General features: G+C 40.7%; 1 protein-coding gene across 4 annotated transcripts in view; it reads left to right on the forward strand.

The window, feature by feature from the left end:
* The window catches only part of SMARCAL1 (SWI/SNF related, matrix associated, actin dependent regulator of chromatin, subfamily a like 1), a 35497-nt gene that overhangs the window by 14841 nt on the left and 1666 nt on the right, over positions 1 to 18990 (forward strand). For all 4 annotated transcript variants that reach the window (XM_059852806.1, XM_059852803.1, XM_059852804.1 and 1 more), the window contains exons 9-15: positions 554 to 619; positions 8303 to 8443; positions 13637 to 13855; positions 14634 to 14704; positions 16820 to 16922; positions 17583 to 17765; positions 18248 to 18348. In XM_059852806.1, coding sequence (XP_059708789.1) covers positions 554 to 619; positions 8303 to 8443; positions 13637 to 13855; positions 14634 to 14704; positions 16820 to 16922; positions 17583 to 17765; positions 18248 to 18348 — 884 coding nt within the window. The remainder of the gene's footprint in view (positions 1 to 553; positions 620 to 8302; positions 8444 to 13636; positions 13856 to 14633; positions 14705 to 16819; positions 16923 to 17582; positions 17766 to 18247; positions 18349 to 18990) is intronic.

The following is an 18990-nucleotide window of genomic DNA, read 5'->3' on the forward strand; positions in this document are numbered from 1 at the left end:
CTTTTTGTGCCTTAAATTCTTACTATGGCAGTAGGAGTGAAGCCCATTTGAGGGTGATGTCTGAAGTAGGAGACTATTACCCACCTGGTGAGCCCTATCAGCCGAACAGTTGGATCTTAATTAGAATTCTTTTTTCCTTATCATTTGCATTAACCCCTTATTAAGGGAACTGGCACTGTATAGGCTTCCTATGTTTGCTGCATTTAAAAGATACATAGGGGCAAATGAGTATCAGTTATGGAAATAATATTCCTCTTTCTCATCCCCTCTCCAGCCCCCTCTGCTCACTTTTTTTTGTGTTCATTTATGATTCATGCCTGCAAGGTTTGATTTTGTTCCATTTGCTTGCAGCTGCAGGTTTGAGTGCAGGAAGCCTGCTACTCTGCATCCTGTCTTTTTGTTTAGAATTTGATGTGACTATTCCAATGCCTGAAATATCCTGAATGAAAGGCCTGTAATACTAGATAGCTGAGAATACTGGGAATTTATTCTGTGACCTGCATTTGGACTGTGGATTTGAACTGACTTTGCTTTCATGCTTGTTTTGTTTCAGGATGAATCTCATTTCCTGAAGAACACAAAAACTGCACGCTGCCAAGCTGCCATGCCTCTCCTTAAGGTGTGTATGCTGGGTGCCAAAGCTCTGATTGCTGACCTCAGGCTGCCAGGGCAGTGTAGCTCCACTTACCAGGTTTAGGAGCCAGCAGCTGAATTCTTCTGGTCTGTAAGGCAAAATCCAGGTAATAGTGTAGATCCAAGACTGAAATTGGACTTTACCACTTGTTTCCATACAAATATTAGATGGTAAAACCTAACAAAACAACTTCAAAAGCTCAGTATAATTGTGGTACTGCCACTGATGAGTTCTGTGATGACAGGGAAAAGGGAATGTCAGAACTTACTGAATGTATTCAGGGAGAGTAGACAGAATACAGAGGTGTGAAAACAGCTTGTTAAATGAAAATAATCATTATCAGTTACTTCTTGGCACACCGATTGCTGCTGCATGTCAGAATGGCATTGCCTAGGGCCCTTCCCTGGTTTTAGGGCTCTAGACTGTTACTGCAGGCTTCCAGTGTACTTGTGTGGCGGGGGTTTAGCAGCATTCCTGCTGGTTACATGTACAGAGCTACTGGGAAATGGCAGAATGTGAGGTTAATGGGATGAGTGCCCACAGAAGGGAAGCAGTTGTCAATTATAAGATACCAGGAGAAATGTAAATTCTAATGTTTGCCTGTTGTCCTGGTATCAAAGAATCAATCTCATCCTGGTAGCCTCTAACAGATACAGATTGAAGTTATGGGTAGTTTCTAGACACTGCAGAGTCTGTACATTTGAAGAAGGTAGATGCAGTTCCTTTTCAGCAATTAACCAGCAATGTATATAAAGAGAAGATCTGATCTGTGATGGCTTTATAGCAACCACCTTTAATATGCAAGATTCTTAATGGTTTGCTGAAGATGGTTGTCCTTGAATAACTTGGTTGTTCTCCTTAAAGGCTTGACTCGTGTCTTCTCTTGGTTTTCAAATCACTTCAGGCTTTTAATGTTTGGAAGCTTAAGTAGGAGGTCCAATTCTATGAGCAGTTTGAAATACAGTAATTAGGGTGTGTGTCTGAAAATCATGGAAAATAACAAATTCACCCTCACTTTGAGCAAAATGCTCAAAAACCAGTTTCATCCTTTGCTACTTGAAGCTTTGTACGGATCAGCTTGTCAAAAGTATTTTCAGGCTGCAAGATATGAGAGTGAAAGATGGTAGCTGTTAGGCAGAGGTTAATTGCCTGTATGCACTTCCTGAGAATTTACAGTTTTATGCTGTCACATCACTGGTCTTAAAGAATGGAGCACTGATGTTTCTGAAACTGAATTTCAGTCTTCTGAAAGCATTAAGAGTTTCATATTCATATGAAACATGGTGCATTATCTCATCTGCAATGAGCATGCAGTACCAGATGTTTTGTGTTAGATGTTCAGGTAAATTCTGTTTGCCTGGTTGTGAGCTAAAATTTCTGAAGTACTTGCTGTAATAGCCCTTTTTTTTGCTTTGCAACACAGGCATTTTGCTCTAAAACCATCCCCTTTGGTAGGTGTGTTTTCAGCTCCTAGTGAGTGATGCTGTGGTCACTCCTGGCACAACACATCACTCCAATATTTTTGTATTTGAAAGAACTCCCAAAACATCAGGAGCTTTCATCACTTAAATACTGAATCTAACAGCTATACTATGTGATACCTATAGTAAGTAGCCAGTAGGATAGAAATGGGAGTATTTTCATTCTTTTACATGATACCTTGAAATTACTGAATAAGAGGTGTGGCTAAACATGCTGCTGAGGATAATATTCTTATTCTTGCCTTCTTTATGTTAAAAGGATTTGAGCAGCAGTAGGGCTCTTAAAAGAGAACAGGAAAAGTTGTAGCTGTAGGCAAGTCCTTGAGAGGTAAACTGCTTCTAGTACCCCAGTCCCTACCTTAAGGTTACGGTATGCAGCTGTGCCAGTGCTGTAACCAGAGGCTCTGGAGCTAATGCATGTCTTGTTTGTTTACCTTCTGAGCATTGCCACTTCTAACTGTTAGCATAATACCACTTTAAACTATCTGAAATTGCCATAGTTGCTGGTATTTCCTATGGGGATCTCTGTGTCCTAAAGCACTTTTAGGGACCAAGAAAAAAGAAACCAACTTAAGAAATGTGATTCTTGGTCCTTACATGCTGCAAAGATTTATGAGTCCATAATGACACTGGACAGATCTAAGTTAAAATGTTTTGGAGACAGAAATGTTTGTCAGTTCTATCCATACCTAATTAATTCTTTTTATCTTGATAGAATCTGCACTTTTGACTTCTCAATTTGAATAATAAATGAAATACATAAGTTGTTGCAAATGTTTATAGAGAACTGCATAGTCATTGGATTAAATTGGTACACTGATTATAAAGATGACATACCTTGGATATTAGTTTCTAATTTGTCTTGTTAGATTTGCGAGGTGGAGATTCAGTTTGGCTATCTATCTCATTGTTACAGCATTTAAAGCCTTATTTTAGTTTTTATGTCTGATATTGACAGGTTTTCAAAATGAAGTGGTGTTTTTAGCCACTCAGTCATAATTCATCTTTTCTTGCTCTCTTGTATATATTGCAGAGCAAGTGTGGTATGGAATTGTCAAGCAAAGCCATGTATTAAACATGTCACCTAAGTTTGCCCATTGGGGATTTTTAGACATCTTTTTAATATTAACAAAAGCTGCAAACTTTGGGTGTGCAGCACTCAGTATTTTTGCTGACATACTTAGCTGCTACCCTGACAGAGATTCAGAAAAGTTTTACTTGAGACAGAGGAAGAAATTTTGTAATGGCTGGATGTATGCAGTGGCTGTGCTCACTGCCTCATGGCTTACACCAGGTTGTCATCAGTTTAAATACATAGACATGTTATGCCACATTTACTGTTAGTGGACAGAACTTTGAGGGGAACTTATAATTGCATGAAGAGTAAGATAGAGTGAAATAGCAGCAGCAAGATGTTTAGGCCACATATCTTATTCCCTTAATGTTCAGTGGATGTGCAAACTTGTGGGTGCGCGGACTTGCTCTGTCTGCCTAAGTGAAAGGAGGTGGTAGAGTTTGCACACAGTCTGTGTGCATCCCTGCGGAATTATGGAGAAGGATGGATTGAAAGCTGTAGTAGAAAACAGTCCTTTGATGTTTGGTCATGTGGCAGAAATGCTGCTTTCAAAGTCAGCCAGCTTTCACACCAGCAGGTCTGTGCCAGCAGCTGCCTGAGATTTGTCCCCAGCTGCAGCAGCTCTCACATACTCAGGGGCTAGAGGTTGCTGTGTTCAAAGTGGTCTTTGTGTCTTGTTTCCATGCACATCAAAGTGAGAATAGCTTCATACTGTTGGGCTGTAGTTGAGTCACCAAAAGGCCTCCTTAGGCCTGGCATGTCCTTCCCCCTAACTCAAAGCTGTGTCAATTGGTAATAGGACCTGCTTGTCATCTTGCTGTTTTCTGTAGTCTCGTGTTTGGGACTAAGTTCTCCTAGGCATACTGACAATACTGGTTTTTCCCTTCACCTCTGCCCTGGATCTGCTTCCTTCAAAGGCACAAAGTGTCAATAGTGTTACACTTCTTACAAGCATTTTAGTTTTTTCTTCTAAGATTGTACTGGCTCAGAGACATAAACATAGGAGAGGGAGTATGCATACTACCAATATCCTTAAACCAGCAAAGCCTCAGGGATGTGGATGGAGAAGAAACAAACAAAACAGAAGTTTTTTCTGATCTGCAGTGGGATCTCTTGGCTACCAGAGTGGAAAGGATTCTACTTATTTTGATCAGCCAAGGTGCTGCATGGTCTTTATTCTTCTGTAACTGCATGGAATACTGCAAGGCATGGAAACTAGGGAAGGTCCCAATGGAAAATGGATGAGTTTTTTGGAAGCATTACAATAAGTAGTGAAGAACTGCATTGGAAACTGATAAATAAAAGGTACTATCTAATCAAAAATTCCAGCGGCATTAAATGTTCTTATACTCTTTGTGTCTCTATGAGCACTGCTCTCCAACACATGGGTAATATTACTAATTTGATTGTTCCCATTGAGCTGCTGTTCCAGTTAATAGTCTGATACACATCCAGGTGTTTGCAGGGTTAAAGGTCTTTGGTTTTGTTATGGGAGTCCAAATACACTGTGTGGCTGGAGTCTAAGCCTTTTATGCTTGCTGCCATAGAGCAGCTTAAAAACAGTGGAGAGAAACAGTGGAGGTCCGTGCTGAAGGTAGAAGGTGAGGAGGGAACATGAAAATTTCTATTTCTGTTGGAAAATAAACAGCAGCTGTCTTTAGGTGCTACAAATCTGTATGGATTAGATAAATAAACCTTTCCTTATTGTCATCTGCTGAGAGAAGGAGCTTCATCTTGAAACTGAAGAAGCTGTGGGCCCTCAGGGCTTCATCTTCAGATCTGCTCTTACCTTCCAATTTTTTTTCTTCTTGGAATAGGAAGGCAGTTTAATTTGCTTCAGTCATAGCTTATCACTGCTGTTTGACTCACATTGTCTGTCTAGATGTCAGTTAACAATAGGGAAAAGTCTTTGTTTTTTTGTAATAATTTCATCCTGTGAAATGTGGAGCCTGATCTCTTGCCCAAGCAGAGAAACAGACTCCTGAAAGCAGTTGCTACTCTTCTCCTTTACCACATCTTCTGTTTCATCAGGTGATTATTTTATTATGGTCCTTCTCAGATTTTTCATTTTGCAGGATAAGCTGTTCTTAAGATATGCAGTTTAAAATGACACAGTAAGCAAAAACTGGAGACATGAGTAAATGTACAGCCAGAACCAGGCACACTTGTTTAAAAAAGTATGTCAGTCTGATAGCATATGGCAGAGCTCCTGCTGGGAAATCCATTTAACACAGAGACAGTCATTGTATGTTAATGAGGCTCTTCATGTGTTCAATTATTTGTCTGTCACATAACCCCTCTGCCTCGCCTACTCCCCTTTCAATCGTTGGTTGCTGGGTCTTGACCTCTAGAGTAAGTGTCATCATTTCATAAATTATTCTTTGACTTTCAGAAGTGACTTTTGTAAATGTTTTCACAGCTGTGGAATTATTTATTGCTGATGTATTTTGTAATGCTACAAAGCCACATTTGTCTTGGGCTACTTAGTAAATGAGAATTGCAGACCAGGTCTCCACCAGTTCTGTGAACTTCATGCCTAAATGCAACTGATCAGCTAATGTTAGTTCATCTCTGTGGAAATATGTATCAATTGACTACAAGATCTGATTTTGCTAGAAAGTCCTTTCTGGTCCCTGCAATCTTATTTTCTGTGGCATTGTTCCATATTATTGTTACAGACCTTTAAAGAAAGAGGCTACATGCTCGCTCTTGGCAGCACAGAAGGTTCAGCAGGAAACAAGAATTAAGCAGTGATCAGTAGAGACTTCTCTGCAGGAGCAACTCTTTATTGGCATCTATTCAAAATGAGTTGCCACTAGAAAAAGAAATGGGAATTGAAGCCATTTCTTTCATCCAGAATTTAAGTCAGCCTTCAACACTTGGAAATTTGTCTTCCTAGGGTTTTTTTTTCCTTCTGTTCTTTCTTGAGCTCCATCTGTCACAGGTTTTAAAACTGAAAGGGACCTTTGGGATAATGAGTTAGACCACCTATGTTCCTTGAAATTTTCTGGAGTTAATTTCTGAAGTTCTTCACAGCTCTTGTAGAGTTGGTGTCTTTTAGGGTTTGTTTGGTTGGTTGGTTTTGTTGTTGTTGTTTTTATTGGTTTTTTTTACTTTTCAGTTTGCTTTAAATGGTTAATTAGAAGACATGTCATAGCTCTTGGTAAGAGCTTGCAGTGGTTGAATATCCTGTCTGTTCAGAAATAAGTTACACTCAGCAAAACAGCAGCTGGACAAGTTTAGAATTCAAATAACTTGTAACTTCATCATCCTCTCTTTTGACATTTACGTAGGGACTGGGGAAGGAGCCTGAATAATTGTTTTAACTACTGGGGAATTAGTGTTCCAACCTCATCTTGTGCAGCTCCCAGGGAACACCCTCTGAGAAGCAAGAGTCTTGATTGAGAATGGCATAAACCCTTTCAACACAGTTGGGTTTATGTTGCATTTATTATGTCCCTGCTTTGAGTGTGTTCTTGCTTTAGCTTGATCCAGAGTTTTCTTACATGAGATGTCTGTCATCCCATGCCTTCATGATTCCCTTTTTCTGGAGTTACCTTCTGCTGGTCCATGAGGAACAAGTTTAATTTGGAGGTTTCTTGCACTTGTGGGACTTGCTTGTCTTACTTTTTAGCAGATTTTTCAGAGTAGTGTCAGTTTCTTCCTCAAAGGTTTCTGCTAGGTGTCAGATATTGTCTAGGTTCTGTTCAGTTGTCCTCTAGTGTTACCTTAATTTTTAAAAGGTTCCTAATTTCTGCTTGATCAGTTTCCTTAGGGGATATGGTATCTCTGGTCTCTGTGACTCCTTCGTCTTTTGAGTAGCATCAGCACCTCTGTCTTGTGCAAACTCTCACCTTCTGACATGCTCAAAGGTTTGACCTCTCCTCTTAGTTCAGTAACTATTCTGCTTTTTTAAATGTTCATGGGAATTGTCTGATCCTGGTGGTGATCACATTTCCCTCTGATCTATTCAGTAGGGATTATTGGAGAAGTCAAGTCCCACCTTGATCACAACCTATATATAAATAGCTGATAGAGTCTTGAATTAATTTCCGGAACCCTTTTTCCACCAGATTTGGTTGGTAAGTGGATGAAACAGCTGAATAGATCTGGATGACTTGTTGATCTCAGTGAAATGATAAAAGAATTTAATTTTCTTTTTCATTTAAATGTGAATGAGCTGTTGGTACAGATGTCACTCAACAATCTCTTTGTTATTTTAATGAACCTCCATTAAACCATGTAGGAAATTGCAAGGCACGTGTAATTTAACCACAATATGTGAATTTACAGCAGTAGAAGTTCATAGGTTTTATCTAATAATAGAATTAGCTAATAGTGGTGGTATGAAGGTAGAAGTGTATTTTGGAGACTTTAATGTCTATAGTGTAATTTTTGCCCCTTCTTCTTGGGAGCACCTACTTTAGATGCAGACTTTCTGTCCTCTTCCTGTCTCCCCTACAACATATTTTTCTTTCTTACACGATTTGTATTTATTCTCTCATGTTCTAGCACCCAGCCAGATGTGCCTGCACTCACCACTGGCTGTCAGATCTTCTTCTGGCCCTGCATCAGAGAGTTTCATTTTTTTTCTCCTTGCTAGTATAATTAAAAAAAAAAAAAAACAAAACAAAGAAGTAAGAAAAAAATCCTTCCTCTTTTTATCTCTTCTGCTTTTGTGAGAAAGACAGTCTGCTTGTGGCTTGCTGTGGCAGGTTTATTATGAGAGAATTTATTTTGGAGGTGGGGATGTACTTGCGAGGGTGTGTCATTTTCCTGGGATTGCTGATGCCAAATGAAAAGCTGAGCCAGGCATAAGATGTGTCTAGTGGGTAAATGCTGATTCAGAAAGTACTGTAGTAAAAATGGATGTACCCTTCTCTTAGAGCATGTGGATGGGTATTAAGAAACTGTGTGTCCCTGGAAGTTTGAAGTACTGGGCTTGAAGGTTTTCAGGCTGTGACAGCTGAAGGTACCTGTGAAGGTAAAACACTCTTCCATTTAGGGTACTTGAATGGGGGGTCTGGGATTTTCTTTCAGGACTGTGGTGACTTCCTAAGCTCTGCTGTGTTGTAAGCTGTATGGTAATGATGCCCTGCTTGGTTTTCCCAGGCTGCCAAGAGAGTGATCCTGCTTTCGGGAACGCCAGCCATGTCGCGGCCCGCGGAGCTCTACACGCAGATCGCCGCTGTGCAGCCGAGCTTCTTCCCGCTGTTCCACTCCTTCGGGCTGCGCTACTGCGATGCCAGGAAGGTACTGCCCTGGCAAAGGGCCAGATGGGACTCTGCAAACAGCACTGGTTTTTTGCAAAATGTGGAGGCTTTTTCTTCCTTCCTCTTTCTGCACGATATTACATCTTTTTTGAGAAAGTTTCTCTGCAGAGGAACATTTTGAAAGTTTGTAAGCTGAGGAGGTGTAGGTGCTGCAGTGGTGGGCCTGAGATGTGAAGGAAGTAGTGTTTCTTGCCTTGAAAGCCATGGAAATAAAAATGGGGAAAAAAAATCCCCAAATAAATGTGGCCATAACTGCGAAAAGAGCCTGTTCTTATCAGATCTTGCCCCCTCTGAGTTTTTAAAAGGGGCAGAGTAACTAAGGGGCATTTAAGCAGCTGCAGATTTGGGCTAATTGATTTTTAAACAATTTAAAAGAGCAAACAAAAAAAACTAGTTCCTAGTCTTAGTCACTGTTTGATAAAGGACTTTGTTGCTTTGGATTTTGGATTTTATACCTCCAGGTAAGTAAGAAATTGAAGACTTACAGACTACTTCTTTGTATTCCACCATCTTCTAATTTAGGAAATGGATGCAATCCTCAGCATAGTTTGAAAATAACTCCTCTGCCAGCTGCTCAGTAGTTGTTTCCACAGAGTTACTGAGTCCATCCACCGCAAGAATTTGGCTTTGCACAAAGCCAGCATTTGCAGCCATGATAGCAAATGTCTGCCTTGCTGCCCAGGTATGGGCAACTCACCTGTACTTGGGTTTTCCATCCCTAGGGCTGTTGTGTGTGTTGGAGCACACACTGTTAAGAGCTGTTGCTGCTGCTTCTTCTACACAGAGGCTCTAGGATCTTCTGTGCTGGTTGCATAGACACAAAAGAGGGACTCAAATCTTCCTACAGCTCTACTTCAGAGTGTTCAGCAAAGTGGTCGGAAACATCTAATGACCATTTCAGTGTTCAAAAATATTTACTGAAGAGCTGAACATCATCAGTGTATACCATAAAAATAGTTACAGCTATTTGTAGTGCTTTTGTGTTTATTTTCTTTTCTCTTTGGGGTAGCTAACATATACCAAGTTTCCACCAAGAAGATTCTTACTGCAGTCTCATGTAAAATTCTTGAATCCCCTTTTTCCTAGATCTGAATGCCCACTTGCTTTCATAGCCAGTGTAGTGCTGTTCTGTGTATGTCCAAGTGTGCAAGTGAAAGGAGCAATTAATTGGCTTTGGTAGTCATGTGCTGGTGCCATTGATTAGAGAAAGACTTAGCATGCAGAATCACAGAGCATCAGTCATGGGTCTCCATCCATAGTAGGAATCATATGGAGGGAGAGGCCACATCTTCTAGTAAGATTGATTATCTTTAAAACTGAAAGATTCCTTTCTGAACATTCCTTTTAGAATGGTTCCTAGAGGGAAATGAAGAGATACAGTTTAATCTTCTTGGTTTCCGGAATAAAAAGGAAAACTGATTTGCAGCATAAGTAGGTTTGGAGTTTGATAAGCCCTGTTAAGGGTAAAGTTCTGCACAAGTAGCTGTCATTTCAATTATGAGGCAGATAGACCTTGGATAAAAGAAATAAAATTGTTTTACAGGATCCAGGTTGTAATAGTGCATCCAGTGTAAATGACTTCTCAACCTTCAGTGAAACTCAGCATGGAGGTCACAGTCTATATCAGCTTCCCTTCAAAACCTCTTCAAGATTTCTAGTACAATTTTCTTTCTATGTTTGACCTGCCTCTCCTAGATAGTTGAACACTGTTGGTCTTCTCCATGCTCACCTGGGACATTTTGTTACAATTAATGTCAGTAAATGATAGCATGAGCCTAGGAGGAATTCAGTTGTTTGGAGAAGTAGGGCTGCTGGAAATGAAGATATGTAGATAGCATTACAGAAAAAGATGGGACTGCTGAATATGGGTTAGCACAGATCCGCTTGGCAGTGAAAAAATTTAAAAAGTGATTGTAGTTGGTCCTTCGTGACTGTAGAGTATCCCTGACATTTGTTGCTGTAGTTCTAACCTGAGATTGTGTTAGGAGTTGCATCCTCTCTGAAGAACTGTTGTGGTACTTCTGCTGTCAATACTCAAATAAATTCTGCTTTCTGTCCTGAAATTGGCAGCATTATGAGTGGAGGTATAATTACACAGAACCAGAGAGGCTTTGCAAGGCTTTTGAAGATGTGTAAGGATAAAGGGTGTTATGTAAAAATGTTTTTGTATTAATAAGAAATCTGATTGCACTATAAGATTAAAGAAAAATTTGCAAACCTGATCCATTGAAATTAAAACCAAAGTCTGACTAGTTTCTGTTTTAAGATTTTATGACAGAAAATTGCAAATATCTGGCAGATCTGATTACAAAAGTTATAGAAGTTTATAAATTTTTATTAATTCAACCTCCCAGCATCTGTACTTTTAAAAATGCAGCAAGTGAAATGTCACTCGTTGTTTACAAGATGTCCCAAGACTGTTTCCCAAAATACATGCTGTGAATTCATTTTTCAAATTGGCTGATGTTGGCAAATATTAAGTAATTTCTATCTGAGCACATGCTCTGAATTTGTAAGAGTTTGGCAGCTTCTGCTAACACTGTAATAAGTTTACTGACTCATGTAAGATGCTGTAACACTTTGGTAAGAAAATCACAGTTGGAAGCATGTGTTCTGGAATGTTATGGATCAAAGCCAGATGTGTGTTTTGGCAATATAAATGTCCCTTTTCTTCTTTCTTTTCTTTTCCACTGTAGGGTATACTAAAGTAAATTTTAATAATTCCAAAAGTAATTATCTCTTTATAACTAGCTAGGTGCAGCACAAAGCTAGAATGTTTCCTTGTTTGCAGATCATTCCAGCACCATAAGTAATATATAACCTAAACATGCGGTGGGGACTCTGCCTGTGTGTGCTTTTAACATTACAGTAGATGGTGTCTTGGCTCTGTGTGTGCCTTGTTCTTTGCCTTTTGAGGATGCTGCTCTTCTGAAATCAGTTTGGCTTCGTGGACACAAAGCATATGTATACTTGCTTGTTATGGAAGTGGAAAGTGGGAAAACATGGGCTTTTAAGTGGAAAGAGGTAGCCCAAGGGATATCTAGGCCCCACAGCAAGCCTTGCTGAGCAGCCTAATCGTGTTGATCTGTCCTACTCACCTACCAGTGCACTGAGCAGTGTGGGCAGTGGGCTTTGGAGGCTGGCCACAGCACCAGGGGGGTCCTTCTTGGTTCTGTCCATCTGCTGTGCTGGGCCCATGGAGCCTGAGAAATGCAGAAAGGGAGCATAAAGACTGGCTCAGCAATTTCACCTTTCATGTAGAATGCCTAAAGCTAACAAACCCAGGGAGACTTGGGCTAGCTTTCTGTGGAGTCTGAGGGATGCATCTGTGTTGCACTCTTGGTGTCAGGGAAGCAGAGCAGTGATACCCATGTTGGTTTTTTGAGGGGTTGGCTGAGATCCAGGTGGGCTTATTAACTTTAGCCCTACACCACTAGGCTCTTGTCAGAGCCAAAGTTTTAATTCTCCAGGATTCAAACTGGCTATGTATTAAGGGTTTGAATTGTTTCCTTCTTTAATGCACCAACTGTAGCTAATCAGATGGTGCCATAATTATGTAGAAATAGATTAAGTCAGATGAGTTTAATGGTGGCCATAAGTACCAGAATCTGAAGTCAGTTGATGGTTCACATCAGTACAATATGGAAATAGGACTGCAGATTGTTTTATCTCAGCCTGAAGTAGGTACGTTCACTTTTGCATATCAGAGAGGTTTTACTTGCCTATAAGCTATCTGATTCCTCCTCTTCCTGTCCCACAGCATGTTCTCATCCCTGATCATCCAAGAACCACCCCTTAATACCGTCAGTCATCAGTAGCATGACTAACCTTCTGGCTAGTATGATTTTTTTTTTGTCTCATGCATTCTAGGAGAGGATGGAGGATGCAGTGATTCTTTCTTCTTTACTTCCATTTATTTATGCTACAACTGTGTTGTAGCAGTTTTCTCTTGGGGAAGACAAAATCAATATAGATATTTATGTTAAGTCTATTTTATCAATTAAAGTAGCTGATCGAGGTGCTGAGGCTCCTCACATCTCCATTATATGCATTTCAGGAGAGTGTATGTAGTGGCTTCCTTTGGATTGTTATTCCAAGACCAGAAGTTGTATTTTTTGACATTGCCAATATTATTTAGAACTAGAGCTATGAGAAAGATGTCACCTTTCTCCCTCCCTTGGTCTTTGGTATTCCTAAAGCTGAATTCCCTATACTTATTTGTGAAATTGTAGCAGAAAGGTTTCTTTTTTTTTCCCTTGCTTCAGCAATAAAACTGTATTGGTCTCTTCTCTGAAAGACAGTTGTTTGAAAGATGCTCCTTTTGGGGAGTGTACCAATTTTGATGCCACTGTTGTTCTTTCTCAGAGAACAAAAGATAGGCTGTGGGGTTGCTGGAGAAGTGATGAGCTGAGATTAGTTGAACAGGTGTATATTGCCTGCACACAGGATCTTGGAGGATAGGCCAGCTTCAGAGACGAGTGCTTCAAGAAGGAGTAAATTAATGGCTTGTTCAGAGGAGCTTTGAAGTGATGATGCTTTGAAGAGACAATGTTTGGAGTAATATCTTTTGGGCCACAGTTTATTTCTGGTTTGCTTGAGTCTGAGCCAAACACAGTAATGGCAGATATAGAGTATGCCAGGAAGCAGAGCAGGAGTCAGGTCACAGTGGAGAACAGGCAGTTCTGACTTAGCATGTCAGACAAGTGTAACAACTCTGTGAAGGCATCTGGGTTAAGGATATTTGTCCTCATGCTGGTGGAGAATATTTCTGTGTGTCTCTCTGCTTAAAGCTGAGATAAATGTGCCTGCACAGAACTGCAGTGAATTCTTTTGGCCTGCTCAGAGCTGCAAGTAGAGAGCAGCAACACCTTGCTGTGTGAGAGTTTTAGAGCACACAGCTGGAGAAGAGATTCCTGCCACCTTTCTGCATAGTCTGCTTCCCTGCATTTCCCTGGGCTCTTGTAGATAGGAAGAAGGGAAACTTGTAAGTAACCTTTCATGTTGAATATATTAGTTTGTATGCTTCTACCTTATTGCCATTTTTGTCAAATCTCCTGCTGACCATCAAGTTCTTGCCTTGTCCAGATTCCCTGGAAATTTATTCTGCTTTTGGATTGTATGCAGAGCAGTCCCTTACAGGTTGGACACTGATAACTGCTTTGATCTTTCCCAGATGCCATGGGGTTGGGACTACTCTGGATCATCCAACTTAACTGAACTGAAAATTTTGCTGGAAGAGTCCATCATGATCCGACGTCTGAAATCAGATGTGCTTTCCCAGCTTCCAGCAAAGCAACGCAAAATGGTTGTGGTGGCTCCTGAAGGCATTAGTGCAAAGACCAAAGCTGCCTTGGCAGCTGAAGCAAAGAAGATGGCCAAAGGGTGTGAAAGTGTAAGTCAGAAACTTATTTTCGCAATGAGCCACTGCTATTTCAGGTACTTTTATTTTAAAAAACTTTTTCATGGAAAAGCAGTACCCTGAGTTCCAAAGGTCAGAGCCACACCTTATGCAAAGGCACAGTTTTAATAAGTGTACAGCACAATCAGAACTAGCTCAGCTTTATTTGCTTTTTGATCTAAGTGGTCTACTTTGTCCCTTTGTATGAAATACCATTTCCTCTCTTTTTTTCTCTCATTAGTAATTTTTAATTGTCTTTCAAATCTTCTGCCTCTCTACTTACTCTCCTGTCTAGCCTTGTAATCTCATTCAGCCTACAAAAACAGACTTATTTGTGTTGTGAACAGAGCAGTGGCCAAAAATGCCAAGAGTCTATTTTTGCTTTTCTTGTTTTCCTTGTATGGTGGAAAATGCATGTTGTAGGCTCCTAGGCTGTTAATATAGTTCTGTAAGAACTTAGGGATTTTTCCTTGCCATTTTAGTTGGGACACGCTTTCTCAACTACAGCTGCATTTATGATAGGCTTGTCATCCAACTGGTAGGAGTTTGTGGGAGGTAGGGAGGGAGGTGTCAGGGCTGTGTGAGTATCTGCTGTACCTTACAGTGAGTAGGAGACTTCCCCCCCAGGCCTCTATTGTTGTGCTTTTTTAGGCTGACTTTTTTTTTTTCCTAGCACAGTGTTTATTGGCAGCAGCAGAAATACCAGATTTGTAAGCAAGAAGAAGAAAAGGCATTTTTGAGATTCAGATTTGTTTATCTCTTCCTTCTACAGAAACAACAGGAGAAGGAAGCTCTTCTTGTCTACTTCAGCAGAACAGCAGAAGCTAAAATCCGCTCAGTCATGTAAGCTCCGTGTCACTGCTTCATTCTTGCCCAGTAAAATGTGCTTTTCTGCTGAGAACAGGGAGACAGTGCCTTGGAGATAACAGTGCAGGGACATAAAGCATAGTCTCAAATCAGCCTAGAAAAACTTTATTGTAATTACAATGCACTAAACATTTTCTTCTCTTGGGGTTCTTCGGCTGAATAAGTATTCTAATTTCATTCCAGACACAAATCTAAACTGTCATTTGAACCATTTTAAATGACTTTGTGTTTGGGACTTGGATCAAATTCCTTGGTCTGGACCCTTTTTCAATTTAAGGAGCAGGGAAATAATGAAACTAAAAGCATCAACAGAATTTGAGAAAACAAATGCTGCAGTTCTGCTGCAGCAGGAATCCTGAACCAAAAAGCTTATGAGATGGGCTTAGCTTTGGTTGTACTGTGTTTTAGGAATCTCAAAGCTCCTACTGAAGTTCTTGGCTCTTCCACAGGGCTCATGTGGGAATTCTGTAGTAAAATTTTTGTACCACAGGTGTGCTTTTAACTCTGTCTTCCCTATAAGTAATTTCTTTCTGTGCCCTTTCATCCTTAGCCTTTTTGCTGGAACTGCAAAGGAGTTGCTTTAGGTCATAGCATAAGTTTCTAATAAGTAATATGGTAATAATATGAAAATGGTTTACTTTCCACAGCTCTCTGAATGTAAGGACCAACTGATGTGCACTGTGTGATGTCACAGACCTTGCTGCATAATTTGCTTGTTTGGCACAGAACTACACTTCCTAGTCCCAGCATTCATTTCTGTAGAAGAGTTTCTTCCTTTTGTTAGTGAAGTTACAAGACTTTGATGTTTTTCAGTTACAAGTGTGAACTGAATATAAAACCATAAAGTGCTGTTTATTTGACTCTCGAGTAGGAAGTAGTCAATTTTTTCCTAGGGTTTAGTAGCATTGAAAATATCAGTTACTACAAGCTGCATCTAACTAATGATACTATCCTATGATCATCAGCACTTCCCATGTCTTAGCCTTAATGACTTGCATTGCTTCCACTGAAATGACTTGCCATTTGTTAAATAGAATGTGGGAATGAGATACAAAATAATTGTTATGTGTTGGTTGGCATCTGCTTACTACTCTGAATGTTTGCTTTGATATTTGTTTTAAAATACAGCAGTCCCACTTCTCTCCAAGATTTCTTTGTTAAAATAATACTGTCATGTAATGGGGATTTGAATATTATGAACCTTGCAAAGTTTTCTGCCATCTTAATATAGTGCTGGAAATCCTTCTTGGTCTTTTGTGACAGTTGCAGCTGACCTAGGTGTGTTGACTTTAGCAAAGGTCTTGGTATTCCTGATCTTCTCAACAACTTAGCTGTTCCAAAGAAAAAATTACATCATCTGTATGGGTTTATAGGTGTTCTTCAGGCTTCAGTTAACCTGATTGTAATACAAGTTGTTACATAGAAATGGGTTCTGTAGCTGTGCTGCTAGTCCATGGGAAAAGCTAGATGTTTTCATTTAAGTCGCTTAAAAGGAGCCTTGATGCCTCTCATTGGCCATTAGCCTATATACATGTGGATAACTCCTAGAAATAGCTGACAGATTTGGATATTTAAGCTGGAGTAAATTGTCAGTGGGAACCCTTGCAAGAAAAGGTACTTTTTTCTGATCAGTGTGTTTAGAGTTGTTTTCTTCTGATACAAAACCAATCCCAAGTAAACCCAGGAAGTTAAACTGCATACAGATTACTTTAGTGTATTGTGATTGTGCAGAAGTTAGAAATACAGATGGGTGAGTGAGATTGTAATTAAGTATAGATGACCTTCAGTCGATTGGCTTGGGATATCATGTTCCAAGTAGGATATAATAAACTGATTCTCTTTGACACCCAAGTATTATGTAGGCAGCTCTCTGCCTGTGGTGAAGAAAAACTGAGGGAATTTTCCTTTCTGTATTTTAATCTACAGAAGATTTGACTCGCTGCTTGCACGTTACTGCAGCTTTTTATGCTAGCCTGTTTCCTAGTGTTTGTGTATAGATGGGCAGTATCTTCAAAATTTTTTGTGAGCAAAGTCTGTATTCTCTCAGCATGTAATTTTATAGCATTTTGGTGTTTTTCCTTTTCCATGTAGAGAGTACATCCTGGAGTTACTGGAAAGTGGGAATAATAAATTCCTGGTGTTTGCTCATCACAAGATAATGCTGGATGCAGTAGTTGCAGAGCTGAAGAAGAAAGTAAGTGACTGATTCATCTCAACTTTATCACTGTTCCAGCTTCAAAGCTGTTGAACAGCCCCCTGGATTTATGGCTGGTCAGGTAGTTCAGGACAGTTAGTGACAGATGATTTCTACTTGCTGTGCTTCTGAGTGTGCCCTTCACCGAGGGAGCTGAGCTGTCAGGGTGAATGCCTCACAGCATGCATTTTGTATTAGCTGAATGGCTTTTATGTATTTAATGTTCTTTAATTCCACTGTCTGCCCTGGAGCTTGTGAATTCTTGTGTTACCCTGTGTGGCCGTTGTTCTCCAGGTTTTCCTCAGAGGGAGAATGAGACTACCCAAGCCCACCAGCTCTGCCTGCCTTTACCTCTGTGGTGCTCTTGTATTTTTGAAGTAAGATACTGCAGGGAGAGTTGATAGACCTGCTAACTTTCTCTTGACTTCTCTTGTTTGTATAACTTTTCATGTGAGATTTCCTTTGATGCTCCTAAAGCATGCTGGGTCATGCTGGGGCACTGTGAAGAATGATTTAAGATAACATTCCGGACTGTAACCCACAGTGGCACTGGTGACTTTGCTCAGTGGCAGCACTGGACATGGGATCCAATAAAACAGGAAGGAGTATACAAGATGGCGAACACCAGGTCTCTAAACAGCATCTTCTGCCTTTTCACAGCATGTCGAGCACATTCGCATCGATGGCTCCACATCCTCAGCAGAGCGGCAGGCTCTGTGCCAGAAGTTCCAGTTCTCAGAGAAGCAGGCTGTGGCTGTCCTCTCCCTCACTGCTGCAAACATGGGCCTGACATTGTCTGCTGCAGATCTGGTGGTGTTTGCAGAGCTCTTCTGGAACCCAGGGGTAAGTGTCCTGGAGGGGACAGGGATTGGATGTTCTCTGGAGAGCAGAAATGTTGCTGATTAAGTGATATAATGGGCAGGCAACTTTCTCTAGGGTTTGTCTCTTTCTTTATCTGATGTCTGCTGGCTCTGCAGCCACAGGTGCCTGGGCTGGAAGCTGTGAGGCTGGTTTACACAGCTTGCTGGCAGGGGAAGGTGGCACAAAAGGGAAACATGTCTTTATTTGACAGAGCTCTTAAGGGTTTGCTCATCCAACACCTGAAAGGGTCCATCATCAGTGCTCACCCTCTACTTTGGAAAACTCTTCAGTGCCTTTTGGTGTACCAGATTATTTCTTGGCTTACTGTTTGAGAATACAGGTCTTAACAGGATCCAGATAAGAACAAGTTGCTAAGCAGAAGAAATTAGATCCTCTGTTCTCTGGTGCTTATACTGTTTCTCAGATGTTGCAGTTTTCACTTTTTGTCCTGTTTTTATGTTAAGATTTTGATCCAAGCAGAAGATCGGGCACACCGAATTGGACAGACCAGCTCTGTTAATGTTCACTACCTGGTGGCTAAAGGCACAGCAGATGACTACTTATGGTAAGAAGTGAGAAAGACACTTTGGTTCTCCTGATAGGTGTTTTCACTGTCTATTATATATGTGGTGTGAGGAGCTAATGCTAGTGCTGATTTCCGGGGCCTGTGAGGGGAGGACCAATATGTACCAGGGCTGCTGCAAGCTGGTGGCATGGCCTGGCTGCAGAGGACATGACTGAGTGGCTGACAAGCAGGAGGAATAAAAGTAGTTACCTGACAAAGAAAGGGCTCTCAAGAGAAATTCTGGGAGAGCTGATGCATCTAAAACCTTGACAGTCCCTGTGTAAGGAGGAGGAATTGTCTTAGATACCATCCCAGAACATTCCTGTGCTAGGATACTGTAAAGTGCTGGGACTCAAACGAAGTCGGCAGAGACTGGAGATGGTTCGGTATATTGTAGATCAGTTCTGAGGAGCAGTCTGGCTGCTGTGTGCTTGGACAGGGAGCTGTGGAGGAGGACTGCACGGTTGCCTTCCTCTTTCTCTTCAGTGAGCCCTTCAAATAGATTAAAAAGGTGCTATTGACCAACCTCTGGGTAGTTGTGGTACGAGGCTTTTTGGCTTCAGTGAGAATTACCAGTGGACATTAGTCCTTAGGGCTGGGGAATCTAACATCTGGGGGTAGGCAGGATCTGAGGAATCTTTA

The sequence above is a fragment of the Haemorhous mexicanus genome, chromosome 8 (assembly GCF_027477595.1).
Source record: "Haemorhous mexicanus isolate bHaeMex1 chromosome 8, bHaeMex1.pri, whole genome shotgun sequence".
Taxonomy (NCBI): domain Eukaryota; kingdom Metazoa; phylum Chordata; class Aves; order Passeriformes; family Fringillidae; genus Haemorhous; species Haemorhous mexicanus.